Below are 24,816 nucleotides of genomic sequence, written 5' to 3' on the forward strand. Positions count from 1 at the left end.
AAGCTGTAATGCCCCCACACTTAGCAGGAACTTGAAATTCAGGGGGTGGCAGGGAAGGGGTTGGGGAGAAGGAGGTATAAGGGAGCTGCCATTTGCTGTCCTTGTGAAAAGTCTACGCAACTATGGCCAAGTCCTACACCTTTGAAAATTAGAGTTTGTACATGCTTAGTAGAGAGCTCTTTGATTTTAGCAGCTACATTCCCCAAAGATTCTACACTTCCATGTTCCAGCACAGTACTGCTAAGCTCATTTTCCAGCTGGAGAAACTGAGGCAGAACAAGTGGCAGTGACTTGCCCAAGGTCGCTCACTGAATTATCAGCAGAGCTACGACTAGAAGCTATGACCCTCGACTACCAGAACCCTAATCTAACCATCAGACCCTTCCTTCTGTCATCTGCAACAGCTCTGATATAATCAGAGGATAGCTGGGAGTTCCTTCCTCCTGTGCAGGTGGATAGAGTAAATCTTAGTGATTGCGAACGTAGACTTGAACTTCAATTTCAGGTTTCCAGGACTGCAGTCAGAGCGCAAGAGAATTTGAAATCCACTAGTGGCCATAATGATCCCACAATTTTATTTCACATCAGGATTTACGAACTCTGCTTAGGTGTGACATGTGGAAACAGATGAGGGTCGTGTGACAAGGGTCAGAGGAAAGTGAAGTCCCGTCCCACTCCTCCTCCAGGCTGATGGTAGAGATGGTCCTGTAGGTTGCCACCTCCCACCACTGTCCCACACCGCCCTTCCCCAGCTCCTTCCTGAGTGTCAGTATTTCAACATCTCATCAGTGCAGGGAAAACAAACGTTTGGCTGCTGGACGGACTCGTTGGGACATGCGAGAGGGAGGAACCAGATGCGCTTACAGAGAAACATTCCGGTGTGGTGAGACAGGGGAAGGGGGGGGTTGCAGAGCGGAGGAGAAAGGGAGCCCAGTGCTGAGGACACAAAAACACCTGGCAGCGTATGTGGGGAACTGCTCCCCTGAAAGAAATGGTGAGGGGCTCAGCAAGGCTTCTGCTCTGAATGGCAACCTACCATGAGTTTCCTTCCCAGCAGGGTGTGTTCAACCCTCCAGCCTGCCCCCATATAATAACTGGTCACATGGGGTACTCCCTTATTAGGCAACAGTGTGCTCTGAAGGCTGGTCTTCTGGCTGCGGCCCTGCCCAAAGCTATGCTGAAGTCAGAGTCCCATTGATGGGTACGGGCATCGCATGCGGAGGGAGCCTGGGCAGGCGGCTGCCAAGCCCCTTGCCACCAGCTGTTTCATTCATCTTCACAGTCAGCTCCTCCCCAGCCAGACGGGGCCTGGTGCCACAGAGGATGTGGCCCATTTTTAAAGCTCTGCAAAGCAACAGCTTCTATCCCTCCACTTACATTGCCCTCCTCAGCATGACATCCAAGGGATATTCATGATATTCTGAGCCAGCAGGGCTCCCTTTGGTTACACTGCACTGCTGGGGATGGAGCTTGATGGTAGTCTCCCCCCACCCGGCCTTTGCTCTTCTCCCCCAGGCAAAGGGATAAACATGGGGATAGTCCTGGCACTAGGGAGGGGGTGCAGATTGTGAGCCTGTCTCCCACCACTCCTTTTCCCCACTGATCTCAGGCACCATTTACTCTCAGGGTGATGGCCTGAATTACAGAATAATTTTAACAAAAGCTCTCGCACTAAGAGAGGGGTCTTTGGATTATAGTGAAACAGAATGAAGCCACCAGACTGGGATCGCTCACCCACCCATGCTCTGCGGCTGATCCCGTTTGTAGATCAGAGTCATTTGGTCTGGAGAGCCCTCACATTGCATTGGCTAGGACTACAGCTACACCAGCCTGGAGAGCACTGCAGAACTGGTTAGCGACCCGCTGTTGTCCTTAAAACAATGCACTGCAAATGCTGAGGGCTGACTCAAGGGCCCTGATTGCACTAGGAAAAAAGGATTTTTCCCCCACATTAGCTAGTCTTAGGCACCCCCAGGCGTTTTCCTGGACTTACTAATGTGAAAGTTACAAACGACTTTGTCCACACAGTTAATTTAGGCTCTAGCCCAAGCCCTCTTACCATGCACACACAAAGCCCTCTAACCTGTTGTTGCAGGTGCTTTAAGCCCAGGCTAGCTGGGGGTGGGGGGGTGGGGAAGTGGAGGGGAGTGGAGGACAGGGAGGTGAGAACCAAGGCTCTGCTTTAACTCAAGCTGGAACCCACTGACTCTGCAGTAAGGAGAGAGACCAAAAACAACTCCAGTGCTGGTAGCCCTCCACAGCCTTCCCACAGTGCCCCCTGCAGGACAGACGTTCTCCCACAATTGACTGAGGGGAAAAAAAACATCCTAGGGCATCTCAGAACAAAGAACCATGGGCTAGGCCCACAAACACACACACACACACACAGGGGAACACAGAAACATACACACTAATGGGCACAGGGCTTTGTTGTCACACCCAAGCTAGGCTAATCTGAGTGCCCAGACCTAGGTGCTAATCACCCAGGTTAGCTATACAGTGAAGACAGACAGACCCTAGGATTCTACCACAGAACGTTGTCGAACACCCGTCTTCTCCTGCAGCAGAGTCACCCCCACTAGGCCTCCTTGTGGTGCCTGCACTGTCTGCAAACCCATCCCTCCTCACACTACAGCGGGGTATTGCCACTGCCCCTCATCTGCTGGCTGGAGGCCACAGCTATAGGCCCTAATAATACAACTACCACTGATGGAGAATCTCCTTTAGCTCACATCAGACACCTGAGGTTTTGGAGCAGTGGATCCCAAATTCTAGCTTGGCCAGGGAACACACTGGATGACTAGGGAGCCAGCCACAGGAGTATGCGAGCGAGACTCAGGTTCCTTCACTCAAGCCTGCATGTCATGAATGCAAACATGCCCGTTTGGCAGCTGGTCTCTTCGCATCCAGCCCCAAGTAAGAATCGTCTCCCTCTTCCCAAGGACATTTCTGACAATGGGAGGGATGTGAAAATTCTCCTCCTGTCACATGAAATAGCTTCCGGGTGCCAGTTTCCAACCCAGACCCCCCGCTACAGCACGGACAACCAAACAAGAGAGCAGCATCTGGGAAAATCCAAATCACTCATGCTCACATTTAACCATGAGGGTAGAACAGATTCAGGGGGCAGGGTGTTGGGCCTCCACAAGCAGACCAAACAAAGCAGATGCCTACCCTACCGTGCTGACAGACAGATGGACAGACAGATGGACATACAGAGACACTGTTCTCAGGACTCATCCCGCTACAGTGTAAACACAACGTGCTTTTCCCTGAATAGATCTTTCCTGCTCTCTCATCCAGCTCCCCATGGGATCACACAGAATCAGATGCGGCTAAAGATGCTACACTCTGAACGTGAACAAATGGATTTTCTGAGATGGCGAGCACTGGCCCCCAACAAGGTTTGCAGGTGCTCAACCCCTCAGCAAGAAAATAAAAGCCATGCGATTAATGGCTTGGTCTTTACAACGGTGATGCGCATGACACACAGCCAGGGTGGCAAGTGCCATGACACCAGATCAGCAGCGTCGTACCCCTCACCCAGGGCATAAACTCCAACTGAAAGTAGCCCCAAGGCGGCGCAATTCCACAAGGTCACAGCTCCAGTCCCCTCCTGCTCCTGGACAGGTAGGTCTGGGAACAGATTGCCTGTGGACTTTGTGCCCGAACCTCTGGAAGAGAAGGATCAGGTCCAGATGAAGGGGGATGTCCTCATGTGAGAAAAAAAAAGAGAAAGAAGGATATTCTTGCAACAGGATGCCCCCACCACCCAGTGCACAAACCTGGGGCAGGTTAAAAAAAATACAATAAATTAAGACCAAAAAAAGTATGATCATGAAAATAGAAAAATCATCCCCTGGAAAGAATGAAGCATGGTAGAGACACTTGCCCTTCCCTCCTCTGAGCCCCACAACATGCCCCCACCCCCGTATGCTCTCCCCCACCCCAACAAAGTTGCAATGCTTCAACAGTGAACCACAAAGAGGGCAATGTTTTTTGCCTTGCATGATGGCCCCCAGCCAGCTGGTTGGTTCAGTGCAGAGTGCAAAGCTCACCTCAGCTTAGCTGCTTTGTGGGAGGGCCAGCACCCCATCGCCCTTGAGGGGGTCTGTGAGAGGCACTACTGCCATCAGCCCTTTTTGGACTCTGCAGTGTGAGCAGGACAGCAAAAGGAGAGAAACAAACAAAGGCAGGGAAATGGAGGCCTGTGGAAGGTGGGCGCTCCCCATCTCTGCCATCTTGGCATGGTGAAGGTCCCATGCCCCTGATCTTTGCCATCTTGGCCTGGCAAAAGTTCCATGTCCCTGGCCATAGATGAATAGAAGATCCCATGCTCACAGCCCAGGGGGCCACCCTTGTATGAAGTAGAAAATAAAGCCATAATGATTCTATACTTTGGTACGTAACCCACCCCACCCAACACGCTCATCTGTGTCTGTAAAACTTGTTAAATAAAGCCCACGTGTGCCCTTCACATCATCCTTTAACCCTTTCCTTCCCCAGGACCGCCCCATCCTGACACAGCAAAGGGATCCAAGAGGCGACTTGCAGAGCCTCGCCCATTACAGCTTCTGTTGTCCTGACTGGATCCTCCTGAAGGCCTCCATGTCCAGTGGGAGGTAGCAGCCTTGCCTGGAGTCCAGGAAGTACAGCCTGTCCTTCACCACAGCAGGGTCAAATCCGTCCCTGCGCAGCTCCATCTTCTGGAACTTGTAGGTGCCTGGGGTGGAAGCAGCAAGGGGTTAGGGGCAGCGGTGGGGAAGGAAGGTGGCCTGTGGACATCATGGTAGCTCCCTGTGCCTCAATTCCACCTTCTCAACAGATGCCTCCTCTTTGGAAATCAAGCCTGCCACCCTCCACTGCCACTAGGAACACCCACAAGGAGGGAATCAGCCCATCACCCCTTGTAGGATCCTGCCCACAGCATGGCTGACATGGGACTAGCAGACAAAACCCTTGCTAGCCAGATTCTGGGGCTATGCCTCACCTTTGGGTGAGCCATTTGCAGCAGGGATTGAATTTAGGGCTTCTCCATCTCAAAGTGAGAGTCTCTATTAACTGAGCTCCCTCTGCTATGAGGCCCAGCCACCCCTAGAGGAGGACAGAGCACCACACTGAGAGAGCGTGCGTTCCACCCGCACCGTTGTCCTGCAGCACCGTTCTCTCACTGTGCGCTGCAGACCATGGCCCCTTGGAAAGCTCAGTGCAGTCCTCAGCCATCACCCCCATCTTCCCTGCTCGTGCTAGAGGGCCACTACTGACAGACGTGTTTAAAGACACAGTCAGTCAACCAGCAGGGCCAGGACATCCCAGAGCCAGGGCCTGGCACCCACAGCTTTGCAAGGCGTGTGGTCACCAGTGTATGCGGGCGTCGAACGCCCAGGCACCATCCCAGAGCATGTGGAGGGAGCGAAAAAGAAAAATGGACTTGCTAACGAGCCAGACTTTCCAGTCCCTTTGCATGCCGAGAATTAAGCCGCCCCGACCCGCCTGCCGTAGGTCAGTACACCCCCATTTTACAGAGGGGGAAGCTGCAGCATGGACGGGGAAGTGACCCACCTAAGGTCACACAGTGAATCAGTGACAGTCAGGAATAGAACCCTGACTTCAAGTTTCCCCTATTCCAGACAGGTCCTTCTGGAAGCCAGGAGAACACTCCTGGCTTTTTGTCAATTCAAAAGGAAAGTGCCCCTAGCGGGGCGGGCTCACTTGTCTTGTGGACTTCTGGCAGCACTCGCAAGAAGACGGGCCGTGCGTACAACGGCAGGGCCTTCTTCAGCTCATTGGCAAAGCTCTCCAGGTTGCAGGAATTCTTGGGGTCAGCAATGGCTGCCATCCCTGCCTTCCCCTCGATGCCTGGAACATAGGACGGAAGGTGATGCACATAGTAGGAGGGGGCTGGTGCAATCACTCACATACCCCCCGCCCCCCAGCTGGGGAGCAGCTTCAGCAAGCTCGGTGCACCAGCTGGCCCTGGACAGAGCTGGCCAGGCCTGCAGCAATATGCCCAAGACTAGACACAACATACAAAGGGATCTCCACAGAAGCCCACAACAAGACAGATAATCCAGAGGGCTCTGGAATGCCAGGCCATTAGCAACATGTTTAAGAGGCAGAGGCAACACACACACACACACACACACCCCCCCAAGGCTCACGTTAAATAATACATCAGTGACAGTCTCCACCCTTCAGCACCACATACATACACCTCACCCCGCAACAGTGACCCCCTTGCCAGCGTCACCAGCATCAGCCCCTGGTTTGAACACATCCAGGAAAGCTCCAATCTCTCTGCACTGCTCCCCTACCACTTGGGATGGCTTTGGCTGGACACTGTTGCCCTACAAACCAAGATACCAGCGATACCCAGTGGCCACCTCATGCTATTAGAGCTGCCTTTGGCCGAGATAAGTCCCAAGATCAGCGAGAATGGGGTTGGCTCTGCCCTGCACCTTGTGTTGTCATTTACACAAAGGCAAACCAGATTGACTAGAAACTCTCATCTAAAGTGTTTTATGCACGCACGGCCAAGGGATGGGAGGTTCTGCACCCCAATCCTGACCTTTCCTCCTCCCTCTCCCATGCAGCGGGATAAACAATGAGACTCACAGGATGGAGACCAGGGCCCAGGCAGCAAGTGCCAAAGGGCCATCACTCCCAAACTTAGGACAAAGAAAGCAGAGAGACGCTCCCCTCAGCCCTGGTTACCTGGCACCTCCACCCCGTAGACGACGACGTCTGTCATGTGGAGGATGCGGCTCAGAGTCCCCTCCACCTCCGTCGTGGAGACGTTCTCGCCCTTCCAACGGAAGGTATCCCCAGTGCGGTCCCGGAAGTACATGTAGCCGTATTCGTCCATCACCAGCACGTCTCCTGGGGGAGCCAGAGGATGTCAGAGGAGCCTACAGGCTCCCAGGGTGGGAGTCACCATAACACTCTGCTCTTCTAGAGTGCCCTCCATCCAGGGCTCTCCAAGCACTTCATGAACATCAGCCTCACTATCCCCCAGCCTGAGGCAGATCATGATTGTTAGTTCCATTCAACAGCTGGGGACTGGGGCCACAGAGAGGGGAAGTGACCTGCCGCCAGGAGTCAAGGGCAGAGCTGGGATTAGAACCCAGGAGTCCTAGCTCTTGGGCCACGCGGAGCGGTGGAAGGACGCGTGATCAAGTAGTTACTGCAACAACCTGGGTTAACAATATACCAAGAACCTGCCACTGGATTCGTTGGGTGACCTTGGACAAATCACTTTCCCTCAGGGCTTCAAAAGGATAAAACTATCCTGCCCCAGTTCTTGGGTCAGGGAGTGCGTTTGGGAGTCTCAATTCCTGTTTGCAGAGCGGTTAAAGAGGGCAGATGGGAGGCTCTGGAAGGGTAAGTGTGATTGAGCGAGATTGCCAGGTATGGATGGGGACAGCAAGCAGAGGATTAACCAAAGGCCTTGCTGGGGGTAGCAAGGGGACCCTGGAGACCAAGTGCACCTGTCAGCGTCAACCCCCTGCTCTCAGAGCGCACCCTCTGCAGCTAGGGGATAAGGGCCCTCACCAGTAAGATACGTCGAGTCCCCCTTGGCGAACACGTCATGGGCGATCTTCTTGCTGGTGGCCGACTGGTTTAGGTACCCGTCGAAGTGCAGCAGAGGATTGCTCTGGATGATGCGTCCTACCAGCTGTCCCGGCTCCCCTGTGGGCAGAGAGGGTGAGGGATAGGCTCAGACCCAGCCATTCTGCTGTCTCAGAGACAAGAGTACGCAGAGATTGCCGGCTCCGCGTGGCGTGCACGCATCCTGTCTCCGTGGGAGGAGGAGACGCTTTAGGGAGGACACTGGGGCTCTACTGTGCAAACATCTCTGAGCGCACCGGTGTCCAGTTTACCTCAGCAAGCTTCCCCCAGGCTGCCCTCCCAACCTAGCTCAACCCTGACCCGCAGGAACCTCCGACTGAGCTCCTCCCTCTGCCCTGACTCCGTGGCCCGTTCAGTCCCTGAGCTCTCCGCTGAAACTGCCCCGGGGATGGCCAGGGAGTGCCAGCTGTGGTAGTGATTGCAGCAATGTGGGAACTGGGCTGAGAACTATCACACTCACTTCACACCCAACAGCTGTCATTGGTGACCATGTCCAGTCGCTATTGAACCGGAGCCCCGGAGGTGCACAGACCCACCAAAAGGGGGAACAGTTTCTAATCACAGCAGAGGATGCTTCTGGATGCTTGTCAGAACGGAGACTCCTGCACAGCTAGTCACAAATCAGGGCTCTAGTTCAGGGCTCATGCAACGCAGGACAGAGGGACATAGCAAGAGACAGAAGCTGCTCCCCGCATCGCCCCATCCCCCTTCACCTGGTTTACAAGGGATGCAGAGTCCATCCGGCCCACGGATCAGCTCCATGGTGTCTTCGTTCACCCTCACCAAGGTGACGGGGTAAATCCCAGGCAGGATCCTGCTGTTGAAGCCACAGGAACCAACCTGGAATCGAGAGAACGCAGAGAGAGCCCAATGGCAGCTGGAAGTCTCTCTGTCCCTACCCTGGCTTCCCACCTATTGCCCCAGCTGCCAGCCCAAGTGATTGCCCAGGACACGCGGGAGCTACCCCACCCCAGAGACCAGATACAATCTGCTACCTTCCGAAGGTCACTCAGGGCTCCCTGCCAACATCAGCGGAGGGGCCTTGCACCTGCCCCGCGGAGGGATGCTTACTCAGGATCAGAAGGGGTGTCTCCCGACATCCCCTCCCCTGTTTGCTCCCATCCCGAGCCCCTTGCCATGGCCTGCTCTGCCAGCTCTCTGGGCACGGAGCGCATAAACCATCCCACCAGGAGCACCGAGGCCACGCGTCTGCACGAGACATCACGGTCGCCCTCGGCAGCCGGGGGCGGGGAGACGCCGCAGCGGCCAGCAGAAGGACACAGACAGGGCCGTACGTTATTGTCGAAGTTGCCCAGGCTGCAGTTGCACTCAGTGGCACCGTAGAACTCGGCGACTTGGGGGATCCCAAAGCGGGAGATGAATTCCTTCCAGATGGACATCCGCAGCCCATTCCCAAGCGCCATGCGCACGCGGTGCTGCCGCTCCACCTCCTGGGACGGCTGGTTCAGGAGGTAGCGGCAGATCTCCCCGATGTACTGGACAATCTGCGGAGGGGAAGGGAGACATGGCACACCGTGCCCTTCCACAGCACCCTCCACCCAGGGACCGCAGAGTATCTGAGCAGCATCAACCCTGAAAAGCCCGCAGGAGCCAGGCGGGTGTTAACAGCCCCGTTATACAGATGGGGAGGGACAGTCAGAGGAAGAGACTTGCCCAAGGTCACCCAGTGAGTCAGTAGCAGAGCCAGGAATGGAACCCAGGAGTCCTGCTTGCCAATTCTGTGCCTCCCACCTAGCTGGCTGCCTCCTCGTAAATTGGAATAACCGGTCTGGCATTCCCTGTTTTGCTTGCAGGAGGCAACACCCTGACTGCCCTCCGGAGCACGATACAATAAAGAGCAGGAGCAAGGAAAGGACGTGGAACTACTTGGATTGTAAGCTCCTTGCAGCAGGGACCAGCTTTTGTTCTGTGTTTGTACAGCACCTAGCACAGCAGGTGCCTGGTCCGTGACTGGGGAGAAAGCTATCAGCCCTCATCAGACCCAGCTGCAGTTACAGTCATCTCCCCAGGGAGCAGCCACCCAAAGCCTCCGTTTAAAGACATCCAAGGGCCCCACTGCCAACTGCCAGGATTCTCAGCAAGTTGCTGATTCTCGGGGTTCCTCAGCCAACCCCGCGAGGCCCCTGCGTCCCCACTGCCTCACCGTACAGTTGTATTTCACGCATTCGTCCCAGAAATGAGAGGCTGAGAACTTCTTGCGGATCACCACAGTCATCCCCTGGAGGAGGCACTGGCCAATCCCGACAATGTTACCTGGGTGAGAGGGGAGCGCAGGGGAAACCATTAACCTCCCGCCTCTCGGGAGAGGGTGGCTGATCCCAAAAATGGGACAGGCTGGCTTGGGGACATGGAGCCTTTCACCTTGAGGCATCTGGTTTGAATCCAGCCCAGGATCCAGTAGGGACCAGAAGGTGTCTCCATCCCAGGGCTGTTGGATGGAGCTGGAGGGACTCAGGTACGTTCTTAGTGGGTGGTGCCCAATTCCCAAAGTCACCATCAGGAGTGGTGCTAATGGGCCCCCTCTATACCCTCACTTAGGTCTCTAAGCATCATTTTATATATGGGGAAACTGAGGCACAGTGACAAGCCAGAAACAGGTCCCAGGGGTCCGTACTACCAGTTTCCCGATCTAACAACTAGCTGCCTTGTCCTGGGCTCCCAGTACTGCTAGGTGGCTACCATGGACCTTGTGAAGACCCCAGTCCTTCACACTGATCCAGTGGGGACCGATGGGCAAGCCCCTCCTCAGCACACAGGAGCTGGCGGTTATGTTACGACAGTCACTGCAGCAGCCCCTGGACTGTGAGTCTGATGACATCACGAGCAAGGAGACAGGCTACAGAGGCTTGGGCAGAGAGACGCAGGGGCTCAGTGTGTACACAGCGCTCGGATACCTGCCGCATGGTAGAGAGGGAGGCAGTCGTACATCACATCATCTGGCCTCATGCAGAATCCGTAATACACCAGGGATGCCATGCGGTAGTACCTGGGGCAGGAGAAGTGGGTGCATCAGTAGCCACACCAGAGCAACAGCCCAGCAGAGCCCTCCATTGCTAGCAGGGTCCAGATCCCACCCCCGTTCCCCTTGTACCCAGCACCGGCCTGCCCCTGCACAGCCCCCCCCTTACCTGCAATTGACCACGATGGCTGCCTTGGGCATCCCCGTCGTGCCAGAGGTGTAGATGTAGAAGAGTTTATCTGGAGAGCAGGTGGGGAAGGCAGAGAGAGGATTCAGTATCACAGCAGCATCTCACGACCCCCAGTGGCCTCACACCCTCTTTCCCGAGGAGCCAGAAGGGCCAGCGTGCTGGATCAAGACAGGCTCCTGAATACGCACGCGCTCCCCGTGTTGGCTGTGGCCACCCCACCTCGGGCTGCCATCGAGTCAGCTCGCCCGAGCCGGCCTCATCATTTGTACAGCACCAACAGCAAGCCGGGCTCTTCGCTAAGTGAAGCGGGTTCGGACCTGCTAAATAAGCGGGTTCGGACCTGCCGGTCAGTGGACTGGCACTCAGCATCAGTCTCCGAGTCCGGCTTGCACAACAGCAGGCCAGCGTAAAGCAACAGCTTCCCAGAGCTTGGTGCAGAAGAGTCACACGTCAGCAGACTGGGGAGTTACACTCGCTCCATCTCTCTGCTGCTTACATGGACTTGGCCGGATTTGTTTCACCCCAGGTGACGTGGCAGCAGATGAGCTGTTAGCACCCCGGGATTATTCATTGCTGGAGGACACATGGGAACAGCACAAAGTCCCTCCCTTCATTTGCCAGAGGCACAATAACCCACACTCCCGCTCCACACCTCGTCACAAGGGACATACCTAGGAAACCCTTCTTTGGGGGGCTTGGCAGGTGCCGAGGAGCCATCTCCAGGAGAGGGTCCAGGTGTTCTGTGCCTGGGGGTGCGGATTCTGGATTCCAGTCTCCGGAGCAGAAGAGACGAACAGATTTCCCCAGGGAGGGCTGTACCTCCTGCATGGCTAGAAGGGAAGGAGAGCACGAAACAGGAGCTCTGAGAAAAGACGTCTACGAGACATTGAGATCCAGCAGCACGGAGAGAGGGGTGGCAAGGTTTACAAAGCTAAGCCTCCCCACCCCACGCTTGTCCAAGCTGATGTTATGCCTGTAGCCTGCCCCAGCCCCGGTCTGCCTTCGCCCCAGCCTAAGAGGGCAACTGGCTCAGGAACTTGCTTCACCCAGGTGGCTGCAGGCTAGGGCCTAGAGCAGCGACACTTGGACTCTTCAGAGCACTTTCAGGCCGTCCATGAAACCGCAGCCAGCACAACAGGAAGGCCCCTGTCAGCCTCCAAGCCTGGACAGTCCTTGCTGGCCACAGCCCAGGGCCATTTTAGGTTCGATTAAAAAAAAGAAAATCAGAAACTCCCATTCCCTTCTCTGCCCCCCAGCCAGGTGCCTCTCAGGTGTGAATTCAACACTGATGAGGTCAGTGGACAAAGGCCAGGAGTGCTGGAACTAGTGATGCTGGGGTGTGGCAACACCCCCTGGCTTGGAGCAATAGTAGACGAATGCTGGCTTCCCTCATACACAGGCTTTACAGTTCTGAGCAATGGCTTTCAGCACCCCCGCCTTAAAATTGTTCCAGCACCCTGGCAAAGGCACAAGAAGATGGGGCCGAACTGCAGAGTGACCTGAAGAGATCTGGGCATGGGGGCCGCAGGTGATTGGGGAAAATCACTCCTAACAAATGTAAAGTCCTGCCCCGGGAGAAGACAGAGACTGCACCGACATATGATGGGGGAGGTCACCCAGCAGCCACAGCTATCCCCATAACAGGAGCTTGCCTTCATCTGGTCTCCTGATTTGACTCACTCATGTGACCAAACGCCAGAGCTGTGATGGTGAAGCCATCACATGACAGGGAAACGTTCACAAGAGGAACTCAGCAGAAGTAGTGGACCTCTGTTTATCCACAAGGGCAAGCTTCCTCCACACCGCCCTGCCAACGTGCCTCATCCCTATGCCAGAGGGACCAACTGTCAGGACAAGAGAAGTCAGTCTCTATTGCCTATTTGGTATTGGGTCCCTCTAAGGGGCAACCAATAAGGACCAGCTGGGGTGATGGTTTAGGTGACACTTGTCCACTGGGGACAGGGCTGAGACCCGGCCAACCCATTTCACAAGGTGGCCAAACAGCTCTCAGGGCCTGCTTTACACTGGCATAGCTTCATTATAGAGGTGAACACGGCCCTCAGTAACTATTGACCAGGACTGGATTTGAACCAGCAGCCTGAAGTGACAGCGACCCTTCTCCTGAACCAACTACTGTATTTTCTGAGGTTTGTTTTAAATATCCCCATGGCGGGAGCGTCCCTCTAGAGACTGCTCCACAACCTGACAGTGGTTCCCCAGCTCCTGATAGTCAGGCTAAGTTTTCCCACCTGCCTTAGTTGTTTTATTCTAGCCCTTTGGCTCATTCTAGACAATGACTCTCCTTCCTGGGCATTTACACAGCTCGGATCTTGGCAGGTGTTTCCCCAATCCCATGGAGTCATCACAAAGGCGTTAGCGTCTGGTGCAAAACCCCAGCCATAGCCACAGCAGGTTGGGGGGCTGCCAGAAAGGTGCCTGTTCTCATGGCCGCAAACCGCCCGCAACTGATACCCTGGCATTAGAGACCCTGGCTTAGCAGATTTCACAGCAGTGTCCCATTACAATTCTGGACTCCCTACCTACCTCACTGGGTGGCCCCTGGTGACACCCACCCCCCACACAGCCTCTTGAAGCCCCACCTCTCGTGCATGGTCCTCAAGGGCCAGCTCTGTCTCACCCTCCAGCAACAAAGCCAGAGAGTCTCATGTCAGCAGCCCTCCTGGAATCACCCCACTCACCCCTCCTACAACAGTTCAGGGACCCACCCATGGCTACTCTTACCACTGAGCCAAACTAGCCAGCAAGGATGGGGGGGGAAAAAAGAAGGAGCCCAATGCTGGGAGACCCAACTACTTTGCAGGCACGTGCCTGGGGACACAACCGACTGACTCCTCTCACCTTCCATCATCTCAGCCCCGAACACCACAGCCTTGGAGTTGGAGATGTTGATGCAGTGCAGCAGGGCCTCCATACGCAGGTGGGAGTTCACGAGCGCCGCCTCCACCCCAATCTTGGCCATCCCCAGCCAGAGGCCCACGTACTGGTTGCAGGACTCCATGAACAAGGCCACAACGTCGCCGGAGCGGAAGCCCTGCTCATACAGGTAGTTGGCCACCTGGCTGGAGTACTCATCCAGCTGGCGGAAGGTCCAGCTCTCACCCGTTCCTTGGAAGATCAGCGCCGTCTTCTCCGGATGCTTGCGGACTGTCTCCTGAAAGATCTTGGGGATGGTGTTCTTCCCCCTCAAGTGCCGCCACACCTGCCACTTCACCCTCAGCAAGACTAGCCCAGTGCTGCCAACCAAACCGGACAGAAGATTCTCTGCACTGATCCACATGGAGGCCATGTAACCAGACCCAGCCTAGACTGCGGGTCTCCCTCCCATTGCTCAGGGGAAGCAGAGGAACTGCGTGTGGAGCTTTCCAGAGAGACCCTTTACAACCAGAAATGGATTACACCCAAGAAGCAGGGAAGGGGTTAGAACCCAGCCCTTTCCCCTCAAAGTGGATTACAAATGCTCCTCCCCAACCCCCAAATGAGCTAAAGGAACAGCCCTGCCACCTCAGGGCAGCAGATATTGTGCAACAGGCCAAGGGCCATGCCCCCAGGACTCCTCACTAGAAGCCAGCTTGTCCTTGATCACGGTACATTCTTTGAGTCTCCTTGGCCCCGGCTCAGAGAGCCAGGTCCAAGGTGCGGACACATGACTGCCAAATCAGTGTTTTTAGGGACTGAGGGAAGTCCAAGGTCAGAGACAGTCGCCAGCCTCGGGATCTCCGCTGCAATTATATCTCAGAGAGACCTGGCCAGAGATTTCAGAAAGATCTCAGGTCCCAAGAGCAACTCCCCCGGCCCTCGCCTGGCAGGGACTGCATTCCTCACTGAGCTGTCTGAGTAACCTCAGCAGGGGGCTGAGGTGTAGGCAAGATGCTGGTATTCAGAGCTCTCCCCTCTCATCCCTGCGTTGCCCCAGCCACAGCAGGAGGCTTCCCCCACCTTGGCTGCCCCAGCTCCCCCTACCTGGTTCCATGCTGGGGGTCACCTTAATGCAAACAGGACAGAGAGAGGGAGGTTTCCAGTTAGGACACTTACGTGAAGTCCCTCCTTATGGTCTTGAAGACGATGCGCAGGAATTTCCATCCCCCGGAGCCCAAGTAGAATATGAAGAGGGCAGGGATCACCTGAACCCAGGAGAGCTTCAGGAGCAGCCTGAAGAGCACAAAGAGCGCGGTGAGGGAAGCCAGCCGCAACATCTTGACCTGCGGGGGAGAGAGAGTGGAGATCAGTTGCTGGTTTTAACTTTGACCCTTCCCAAGGCAGACACCAACCTGAAGTAGGAGTGACAAAGAAACTGAAATTTCCCTGCCTTGGGAGGTGTCAAGGTGGGAATGGGGATGGCAACATGGGCTAAATTCTGCTCCCCTTAGCAGGCCATGCATGACAGCAAGGCAAGCAGGATTGAAGCCCTGCATGGCACCCCGTTGGGCTTCCCTGTAAAAACTGACTGGTAGCAGTGGATGCTACCAATAGGCACCGTCTGAAACTACAACTGCCAGTGTGTGTCATGGCCTCTGGCTGGGCCTGCACTTAGCCGTGTACCCCTGAGCACAGCTCACCAGGGTGGTGTAGATGAGGCTCCATCTGCTGGTTTGATAAGAACCAATAGTGTCTAAGCCTGCTCAAAGCAGGCTGATCACAAGAAGGTGTCTCCTGGGACTGAGACCATAACTTCAGCAAACTACAACACGCATGAACTAGAATCGTAATGAAATTCCTGGGGGAAGAATGGGACACAGGGTGGAACTGGAAGAAGGTAAAATGGCAGGATAAGAACCAGGGAACGAGTCAGGCAGATTTCTGTTCCACAGCACTGTACGTTAAACCCAGGGGGCCAAACCCCCCATTGGTGTAAATCAATGTAGCTCCATTCATGTCACAGACACACCCTGCAGTCAAGCCAGTGGAACTATGCTGACTTACACCTGCATGAGATATGGCCCTTCACATTTGGGGAGCTGAACACAGGGACATAATATGACAGATACTGAGACAGCGGAGAGGCATGTGCCAGTAGCTGGAGCACGAGACTGAGAAAGAGAGGTCTACTCCCAGTTCTGACACAGACTCTCTCTGTTGCCTTGGCCAAGTTATGCCACCTCCTTGCCTCAGTTTCCCCATGTGTAAAATGGGGATAATACACAAGGGACCATTGTGCAGTTGTCAGATAGTGGCTGGAAAGCAATGCATCAGTGACAAGGATTATGTCTCAGACCTATAGACCCAGAAAAGCTCCGCATCAGACTCCAATTTATACCGAGGCGCCTCCTTTCACTTTACTCCAATTCTGCCATGACCGAAGCGGATTCGACTCTCCGGCTGTGCCCTGGCAAGTTGGTGGCTCAATGGGGCTAGCTCTTCCAGCACCCCACGCTCTGGCACGAAGTACTAGACCACATGGCCTACTAAGCATTTCAGCTTTGCATGCTCCTTTGACAGGACTTAAAAAACAACAACCCCCACACACACAAACAGGAACTAGGACAGAAAAGAGGACCTAAGTCCTTTGAGCTCTATAAGGCTTTGCAGGTTCTTGTATGACAGGGGTTCTCAAACTGGGGATCGTGACCACAAGGTTATTACATGGGGGGATCGCGAGCTGTCAGCCTCCATCCCCAAACCCCGCTTTGCCTCCAGCATTTATATTAGCGTTAAATACAAAAAAAGTGTTTTTAATGGATAAGTGGAGGGTCCCACTCAAAGGTTTGCTGTGTGAAAATGGGTCACCAATACAAAAGCTGGAGAAACACTGTCATATGATCATGCCACTTCCTTGCTGAGCCTACCTGAGGTGCAGCCAGAGCTGATCTAGAAAGTGAAGCCCAGGTAACGTGGTCACAGATGGGCTCCTGGAACAGATCAGACCTGTGTCCCAGATGCATGCCACAGGGGGGCAGCAGAGCAGGGACCGGGGGGGCTGTGTAAGCATAGCCTTCATGCCTTCCTTCCAAGGGGCACAGGGCAATGCCAGTGATCAGCCTCAAGCACACACTGCTAGACACTCCCCCCATACAGACTCGCAGGTCAGCTGTGACTCTCCGCCTGCATTTCCACCTTCCCGCCCCCACGCCGGCAGCCAGACCAGACGGGGATGTGGGCTGACACGTTCGCTGGCAGTGGCGCAGAAGGGCAGCAACCTATGGAGGAATCCTTCCATGCGCCTCAAGCGGGAAAGGCAACCACAGGCTAATCTCCCACGCTGGGAGCTCAAGGCCCCACAGATAAGGCTGGTCCTTCCTGACACAGGGTGAAAGGGAAGGAAATTAACACACTTCCTATTCATTCTTGCTAACCGATTTAACATCCCTGGACTGGCAAACTCCTTGGTCCCACAGCGATCGGGGCAGCAGGGGATCCCCTCACAATTACAAGCTCTGGCCAGGAACCTTTCAGTTCTCTGGTCCCCGGATGAAGTCTGGGGGGAGATAGGGTGCTCTGTGCAGTCATCCCCTGGGATTCACTCTCCCCAGACAAACATGGGAGCGTGGCTGCTTTTGAGCTCACTGAAGGAACCATCTCTTTGACATCACACACTTCTCCCTGTCCACCGAGGTTAGCTACAGCAGTGCTGAGGGCCGCAGAGAATATCCTGCTTATTGCAGACAGGCTGTTAATGCAGGAACCTAACCCAGGGGATGTGTGCCCTGATGCACATCTGAGGAGCCAATAAAATGATGCTGCACAGGGCGGCCCTGGTTGCTGACTGGATCCCCTAGGCACTCCTATAACACCCGTACGTGATCATGGACCCAGATTTCCTGGGAATGTTGTGTGCAATCCCTCCCCCAGTTCAAGGATTCCAGACTCTCCCAAACTTCCAGCCCTGCCTGCTCCATATTAACATGCATCAAGCTCTCTCCTTACCCTCTTCCTCCTGAAAGCTCCCATGACCTCTCCAGCATATCCCGTCCTCTTGTGCCTTTCACCTGGGCAGGGACCTGCTCTTTGTTTGGCACATTGTGTTGTGATTCAGTGGTTCTGTCGGGGGAAGGGCTGGGGAAGCAGAGCAGGGCTCTGCTCCTGGTTCTTCCACTGAACCTCCCTTTGGTTCCCTGATCTGTAAAATGGGTATAATGGGGAGCATAACAGATAGCTAAGATAATAAGGTAGGTGGGTATTTGTATTACAGAAGTTCTGAGAGGCCCCAGTCAGGGTCAGGGCCCTATCATGCTTGGTGCTGTACAAACATATTTGAAGAGACGGGGGGTGCTTATCCGTCGGGGGGAAGGGGGAAGCATTATTCATTGCAGCCCATCTAAGCCCCACTCCTGCAAGCTGCTCCATCTGTGCGCAGAGTCCTGTACGCACAAGGGGCCCTGCTGACTTCAGAGGAAGTCCACACAGGGGTCTGACCATGTAGATTTGATTGGGGCCTTTCCCTGAGCAACAGTTAGCCTCTTTCCATGGGTATCAGACTCACAAACACCAGCATTTAATGCAGATCACAATGCTGATATGGGCACCCTGTTCAAAGCGCCAAGTCTGTCTTTCCCTCTCCAGCCAGTTCCACATGTTTTCTGAGGCATTTGGCGTTCCACCCCCAAGCGGGCTGTGTGCCAAGCACTCCCAGGCATTCACAGGGGAGACGGAGCTGGACACACACTTAACCAAGTCACTCCATATGCCTGCAGAAGGAAGAGTCAGATCATTAGATACAGAAGTGCTGGGATTGCAGGCAGCACTCAGCCAGGAGCAGAAAAACCCTGAGTCCCACCCCCTGGAACCTCCTCAGGGCATCCCAGCAATTTCACAAACATCAAGGTGCAAGAGCTGCTCCCAAGAAGACAGGCTTTGATGTTGGGCCTGTGCCCATTTCTGCTCCTTCCTGACATAAAGCGGGGGCCTGGGAGGCTTTGCTCAAACCAGGTCTTTATCTCCTGCTTGATTTTTACATTTGGAATTCAGGGCTTGTCTGGCTGCACTGGCACAAGGAAAATTAGGGCCCGTAACTCACTCGCTGCAGGGGGCAGTTCTGTGATGGCGATTTACTGCTCCTATTTTCCTAGTGCAGATGAGACCTGTGGATACTGGAGAGCCAGTGAAATATCAGCCCAGGAGCCAAATGAGGCAAGCAGCCAGAAGAGGAGGGTAGTTAGCCAAGCAGATTCCAACTCTTTCCTGCTAGGCTGCTTTTGTGAATACTTATTTAGCTGCAGCGCCCCATGAAAGACCTATCCCCCATCATTAGGGGGCAAGAGCCTGCAACTGCCTCCTTTTGGAGGGACAACCAGGCAGCCACCAATGCCCCAAAAGTGAGCAGAGCCGATTAGGGTGGGGACACACCTAGGATGGCTGTGGGGTGCGTGGATTTAACATAGGACATCCCTGGAGGACCTGCCCTCCAGGGTAAGGAGGTGATGCAAACAGCTCCTCCCTTCCCCAGCGATGCACATGTGTGTCAGTGAAGCCTCACTATTCTGGAGTTACTCCAGCTTCTGTACCTTTCATGGGCTGTCTTGCCTAGCACAGAAACAATGTTCCAACGTCAAAGGAGATCTGAGCACGATCTTGTATCCTGCTGGACTTCATTTCAGCACCCAGCCAGAAGTGGCATGATCCAACTGTCTGCGATGGTGTGGCCAGGTTTCTAGGAGAGCCCACAACCCAGCCCACCTCATAGTTCTCATCCACAGTTGTACCAATCTTTCCCTTCCAAACTCTTCTGTCACACAGTGGTCCCCTGAAAGTCTTTTCCAGCCTCAGTAACAGACCACCACCACTTCAGGTGTTCTGAACCACCACCAGGCTTGATTATAGCCGGTCAGCAAGCCAACTCCTGGAGTGTTATTTACATGCTATTTACGATGAGTAGCCGGCACCTGCTTCTGAGGACAAGTACAGCCCACTCACCTGCCTTCAAGTTCCCTACTCTCTTTCCTGGCACATCCTTCCTGTCTGTTTATATAGTCCCAGCTGCTGGGGTTACTTCCATTGGCCTGCCAACTACCTGTCTTTCAATCAGGTCCCAAGTAATGTATACCGGTGAGGATCTGAGTGACAGTACTGAGTCAACAGCTGACTCCACACATCCTGTTGCACCGTCCTTCTCTGCCCTTATCCCATCAGCATCAGCCATGCCAGCACTCTTCCCATCACTCCAGCTTGCATCAGTGCCGGCTGGTTCTGGTTTCTCTTTTTCCTCCTCTCCTGGCACCTAAACCCTCACCAAATCCTGCTGCCTCTTTCTTTGCAATAGCTCCAAAAATCCATCCCTTCCTCTCTACCCAGAGGACAGCCCATCCTCAGGGAATTTCAGTTGCAAGCACTTCCTATGCCATGCCTTTTCCCCACCACATCAGCTAAAGTACAGCGGCTAAGCCTACTGCTCTGGCCAGGTCTTCCCCATTCTTTAACCTCTCCACTAACTTCCATTCTTTTACTGCATTTTACTACTTCTCTTCATTTCCGTAGCTCTGCATGATTCCACCCAATGCCCATATCTCATTCCATCTCCTCCAGCATTCCCTCCTGCTTTCTCTCCTACACCTACAGCAGGTATCATGGGTCCTATTAAACCCTCCCGACAGGAGCAACAGGTTCACAAATAAATTTTATTAGGATGATGTTTAAAAAAAAAAGTGAACCGTACAGAGTTTAAGCGTAGAAGTACAGATTATCAAGGCGTGCGAAATTCAGTTTAAGATCAGATAGTGTAAGGAATAAATAATCTGCAATATCCCTGATTGGGGGTAAAAGGTTAATGGGTCAAAATACAAACATTGAGATATGAGGGTATGTTATTCATATGATGGTTATGTTCAGGTGTGGAGTATAATGAGTGGATACGATGATGAGAATGGATTGACCCTCATTTGTTGAGATTTAACATTCACCGAGCTTATGGTTCCAGTTCATATGGTCCAATGGAAAAAGTCTCTCAGTCCCTTTCTTGTAGTCTAATATACACGTGCAGAGACCCTTTCAACTGAGGATCTCCAAGTTCTTTCCAGGTCCAATAAACCCTCACAGTCCCACTACTCCCTATGAGACAGACATTATCCTCCAAAGCAGGCTGAGCAAGGCCCAGGAACACACAAACCCTCCACCTGCAAGCTTCAGAGAACTGGAGAAAGTTTGGGCAAGACTCAGCACTGATGTCAACAGGGGCAACTCCAGAGACTGCAACGAATGCTGGTGTGGCCAGTGTATTTGGACGGCTCTCTCTACTGAATCTTCATTAATTAAAGGGGCCAGTTTCCAGATATGTTTCAGAGTAGCAGCCGTGTTAGTCTGTATTTGCAAAAATAAAAGGAGGACTTGTGACACCTTAGAGACTAACAAATTTATTTGAGCATAAGCTTTCGTGAGCTCAGCTCACTGCATCGGATGCATCACGAAAGCTTATGCTCAAATAAATTTGTTAGTCTCTAAGGTGCCACAAGTACTCCCTTTCTCTTTCCAGATGTGTTACCAGCTCTCAGTTGAGCCACCTGTTTTTACCTACATTATTTAATCTCCTTTGAGATAATGGTATCAATCAAATCTCTTACTTTGCCCAACAAAGTATGACACTAGCAGAGTCATAAAAAGAGATGATTGACCTTAGCCAGCAGATGCACTATGTTAAAGAAAGATGCAGAGGGTCAGCGATTCACTCTTCTCTGATACGAAGAACTTAAGTGGGAGGGAGTGGAAATCAGTGGCAGTGTACAAGGAAGCCCTTCATGGCCTACCAGATAAGGACAGGATGTGACCCATGAGCATCAGAGAGCTACAACAACTCACAAAGCTCAAGAGAGATTTTTTTTTTTGCAACTAATTGTAGATGCTTCCAGGCAAAGAGCTTGCCTTTCCAATTGGATCACAGAGAGCCCGGCACACTTTTGGGTGCTCTGTTAACAACAGCAGTATACACCAGGCCCTTTTCATGCTACCAAGAAAGCATCTCTTGTGTTTAGGCGACATAGAGGTTGAACTAAGAACACAATGCACGACCCAGGCTTTTGTCCCCTTTTTGGTCACTGCACTGTTCGGAGACTCCAAACAGGGTTTGCCATCCAACCCTGCACCTCCCCCTAGTTTCTTTCAGAAAGGGAACCCAGCCGGGATACACACGCAGGGCTCACCGCAAGGAAACGAGAGCTCCACAGTTTGCTGGGCTGTCACATTAGGAACCCTCACACCGTCACCTGACTCGGGTCTAAACTGTCCATTGCAGCAGGCTGATCTTCTAGCCAAGGGCAAGTTTGCCGCTTGAGAGGGAAGGAAAGCCAGTGTCTCTCTTTTTCAACTATTGACACTGGGGGCTAAAAGCAAGAGGGGGACCACAGTCGTGTAGCCAAAGAGAGGTGACAGCGATTTCCCAGTCCCCACCCGGCACCACCCATAAGCCAATCCTGCTCAGTCATGGCAGGGAGCCTGAACCCCCTTTTCTGGGGGTGATCACCCCGCCCCCAGCAAACAATGGCTCACCCCGCGTCCTTCCCAGCAGCCTCTCCCCAGAGAAAGACAGACCCACAGGAGGGCAGCAGTGGGTTTCCCAGCCAACAGCAGCCCACCTGGGGCCGGGCAGGGGACCGCTGTACCTGGCCCAGCCGGCGGACACACCCCACCCCGCCAGCAAGGGGAGGAAAAGGTCACCGTAGCCGGAACAAGCCTCCCTCCCTCTCGCCCCACACCGGCGGCGAGGGCTTCCCACGCCCCAGGCCGGGGACGTCCCAGCCCGGGGGGGGACCCACGGGGATGAGGCGGGGCCGCTGCAGGGGGGGCGCCTGACCCACAGCTTCCCCCCCCCCACACACACACTTACCCCTTGGCCCCACAGGCCTCTCCGCTCCCCGCCTCGGGCGGGACCGTCCCGCAGCGGACCCCGCGCGGCTGCTGCGGCGGCGGCTGTCAGCTGCGCATCGCCCCCGGGGCTCGGCGCCCGGCTCTCAGAGGCGCGCAGCGGGCTGCGCCTCCCGCATGGCGGCGGCAGGGGCCGAGCTGGGAGCCCGGCGGCGGGCGGCTTCCTCCTGCTGCTGCTGCTGCTCCCCCCGGCGCCGCTGCCCCTGCCCAGAGCAACCTGCCGCCGCTGCAGCAATGCGGGCGGGGAGGGGGCGGGGCCTGTGGGAGCCGCGCGGCATGCTGGGAGCTGTAGTTCTTTTGTCCACCTCCTACACGTGGTCTCCTGCCGAAAGCAGAGGGCGCGTCACTCCCCCTCTTCCTACTTCCCGGGCATTGTTCTCCCCCCCAGCCATCACACATGCCCCCCTCTCCCCCCGGGGCAGATCTGAGTGAATTGTACCCCCCCTCCCGTCCGCCCCCCACATCTCTGTCCGGTCTGTCAGCGCTGCCGCCCGGCCCTGTCTGGCATCCGCCGCAGCGTGCGCGGGGCTGCAAAAGTGTCTGGAAGGAGTCAGGAGGCGGCGCGCGACGGGGGAAGTTTGGCAAACTCTGCGCCGTGGGGCGCCTGGGGCTGGGGGCAGAGTGCGGGGGGGGCCGGCGCTGGGGAGCGGAGCTGCTCACTAAACCCAGGCGCCGGACGCTGGAGCCGAGCGGTGCCTTGCAAAGGTCAAGGAGGGGATGTGGAGGAGGCGAGGTTTATCCGGCAGGCTCTGTGGCGCAATGGATAGCGCATTGGACTTCTAGATCGATGACAGACGAAGTCATTCAAAGGTTGTGGGTTCGAGTCCCACCAGAGTCGCATTTTGCACCCTCCCAAAGTAATCGTGGGCAAGCGCGGCTGCTGGAGGGCAACAGCGAGTCGCCGAATCGGTTCGTTTTTGTAGGATGTCAGTTTCCGACCCGCGCGCTTTGCTGTGGCATTTTTAAAAATCAGAGAGGTACTTGGAAGGTTGGTGTCGCTACGAAACCGATGTATTTTTGAAGGATCTTAATAGAAATCCAGGGGACCATTTATGAAGCTTTACCTCCAAATGTGTTTTAATTTTGGCCAATGTTATTTTAAAACTCCCCGGCTTTGTGGTGAAGTATTTTTAGCTGGTTAGTTGTGAAGTTATTTTTAAATTGGTTCTTTTTTAGGACGCTGTTTAAAACACACAAAACGTGATTAAATAGGGAAACGTAAAAATTACTCTGATATTTTTCCTTCAAAGGCTGTTTGGTTTTGTTTGTTTGATGCTATTTCAAGGGCAAGATTTGTTAGGGGAAGAAAGGGTTAGGAGTAAAAAATATAGGTTTTTAACCCCATTGAAACGATCCTTTGTTTAAATCAGTTTATTTTGAGGATGTTTTTTTAAGGCCCAGGTCCTGCAAACACTTAAGCATGTGGGTAACTTCAGTCAAAAGAGTAGCCCCACACCTAAATGTCAAAGTTATTCACCTGCTGAAGCTCCAGCCCTGCACCTCGGTGAACTGCTGAGCTGGCACAGAGACTATTAACAGTGAATTGCAGAATTGAGTGCAGGATCAGGGACTAAAATGTTATTTTAGTGGCAGATGCGGGGGGTTGCATATTCATACTTTCATCTGCCCCTGACATTTCTCCATACTCAGAGATTAGGGGTTTGATTTAAAACCCATTGAAGAAAATAGGAGTCTTTCCACTGAGTGTATTGGATTTTTAAGCCAGTCCCTAGATCCCTTGAGTCTAATCTGAAGATATTCCATGGCTGAAAATTAATTTTAATCAAGGAGACATTTTTTTTTTTACCCTACAAGGGTTTCTGAAACCATCCACAACACTGCTAAATAAAATAAAACCCAATACCTTGGACTGAGATTAGCAACTTTGAGCCAAGACACGATATTTCTAACATATTGATGGCCAAGTTATGAATCCCTGAAAACACCAATTTATGGTTCAATGATGAGCAATAATAATGTAACAAACCTAGGCTGGCTCTACCAAAAGTTCACCCAGTTCATCAGGGAGCAGCGCAAACACACAAGAGCAGCAGACGCATTAATGTCAGTATTGAGCTAACTCCCTGTCTAGGAATCTGCCCTTATTGTTTCAGTTGTGAACCTTTTGAATGGTGGGAGGAATACTTCAGGACATCTCTATTTTCCCTGACTTTATCGGCACACATTGATCTTAAAGGGTCTGTGTCCATTT

At 53.8% G+C, this 24,816-nt stretch overlaps 1 protein-coding gene and 1 non-coding gene across 4 annotated transcripts; one reads left to right on the plus strand and one right to left on the minus strand.

The window, feature by feature from the left end:
* Positions 1–556: 556 nt before the first annotated feature.
* SLC27A4 (solute carrier family 27 member 4) lies at positions 557–22,827 on the minus strand. Of its 3 annotated transcripts, none has more exons than XM_043530405.1 (13): positions 22,594–22,827; positions 14,853–15,019; positions 13,659–14,053; positions 11,471–11,629; positions 10,779–10,848; positions 10,545–10,636; positions 9,794–9,903; positions 8,925–9,134; positions 8,343–8,469; positions 7,552–7,689; positions 6,715–6,879; positions 5,713–5,859; positions 557–4,723 (listed from the first exon to the last, which is right to left on the minus strand). In XM_043530405.1, exons 2-13 carry the CDS (start codon positions 15,011–15,013, stop codon positions 4,566–4,568), a joined length of 1,932 nt encoding a protein of 643 aa, XP_043386340.1. In that variant the 5' UTR covers positions 15,014–15,019; positions 22,594–22,827; the 3' UTR covers positions 557–4,565. The 3 variants fall into 3 exon arrangements, with proteins under 3 accessions (XP_043386340.1, XP_037735625.1, XP_043386339.1); XM_037879697.2 differs by having other exon boundaries at positions 22,567–22,826; XM_043530404.1 differs by lacking the exon at positions 22,594–22,827 and adding an exon at positions 18,236–18,403 and having other exon boundaries at positions 14,853–15,024.
* A 522-nt stretch (positions 22,828–23,349) lies between these two features.
* On the plus strand, positions 23,350–23,442 carry TRNAR-UCU. Its single transcript has 2 exons — positions 23,350–23,386; positions 23,407–23,442. It is a non-coding gene; the product is annotated as a tRNA-Arg (tRNA).
* Positions 23,443–24,816: the final 1,374 nt, after the last annotated feature.

The sequence above is a fragment of the Chelonia mydas genome, chromosome 16 (genome assembly GCF_015237465.2).
Source record: "Chelonia mydas isolate rCheMyd1 chromosome 16, rCheMyd1.pri.v2, whole genome shotgun sequence".
In the NCBI taxonomy this organism is placed as follows: Eukaryota; Metazoa; Chordata; order Testudines; family Cheloniidae; genus Chelonia; species Chelonia mydas.

Bases quoted from the DNA above. Each gene is read 5' to 3' on its own strand.
- SLC27A4 (XM_043530404.1), bottom strand. From the start codon at position 18,329: ATGTGGAACTGGCTGGAGAGGGAAAGACAGACTTGGCGCTTTGAACAG. The intron at 9,904-10,544 runs GTATCCGAGCGC...CCTCTCACCCAG, and splicing joins CCCTCTCTACCATGCGGCAG to GTAACATTGTCGGGATTGGC. The intron at 9,135-9,793 runs GTGAGGCAGTGG...TCCCCTCCGCAG, and splicing joins GCGTGAAATACAACTGTACG to ATTGTCCAGTACATCGGGGA.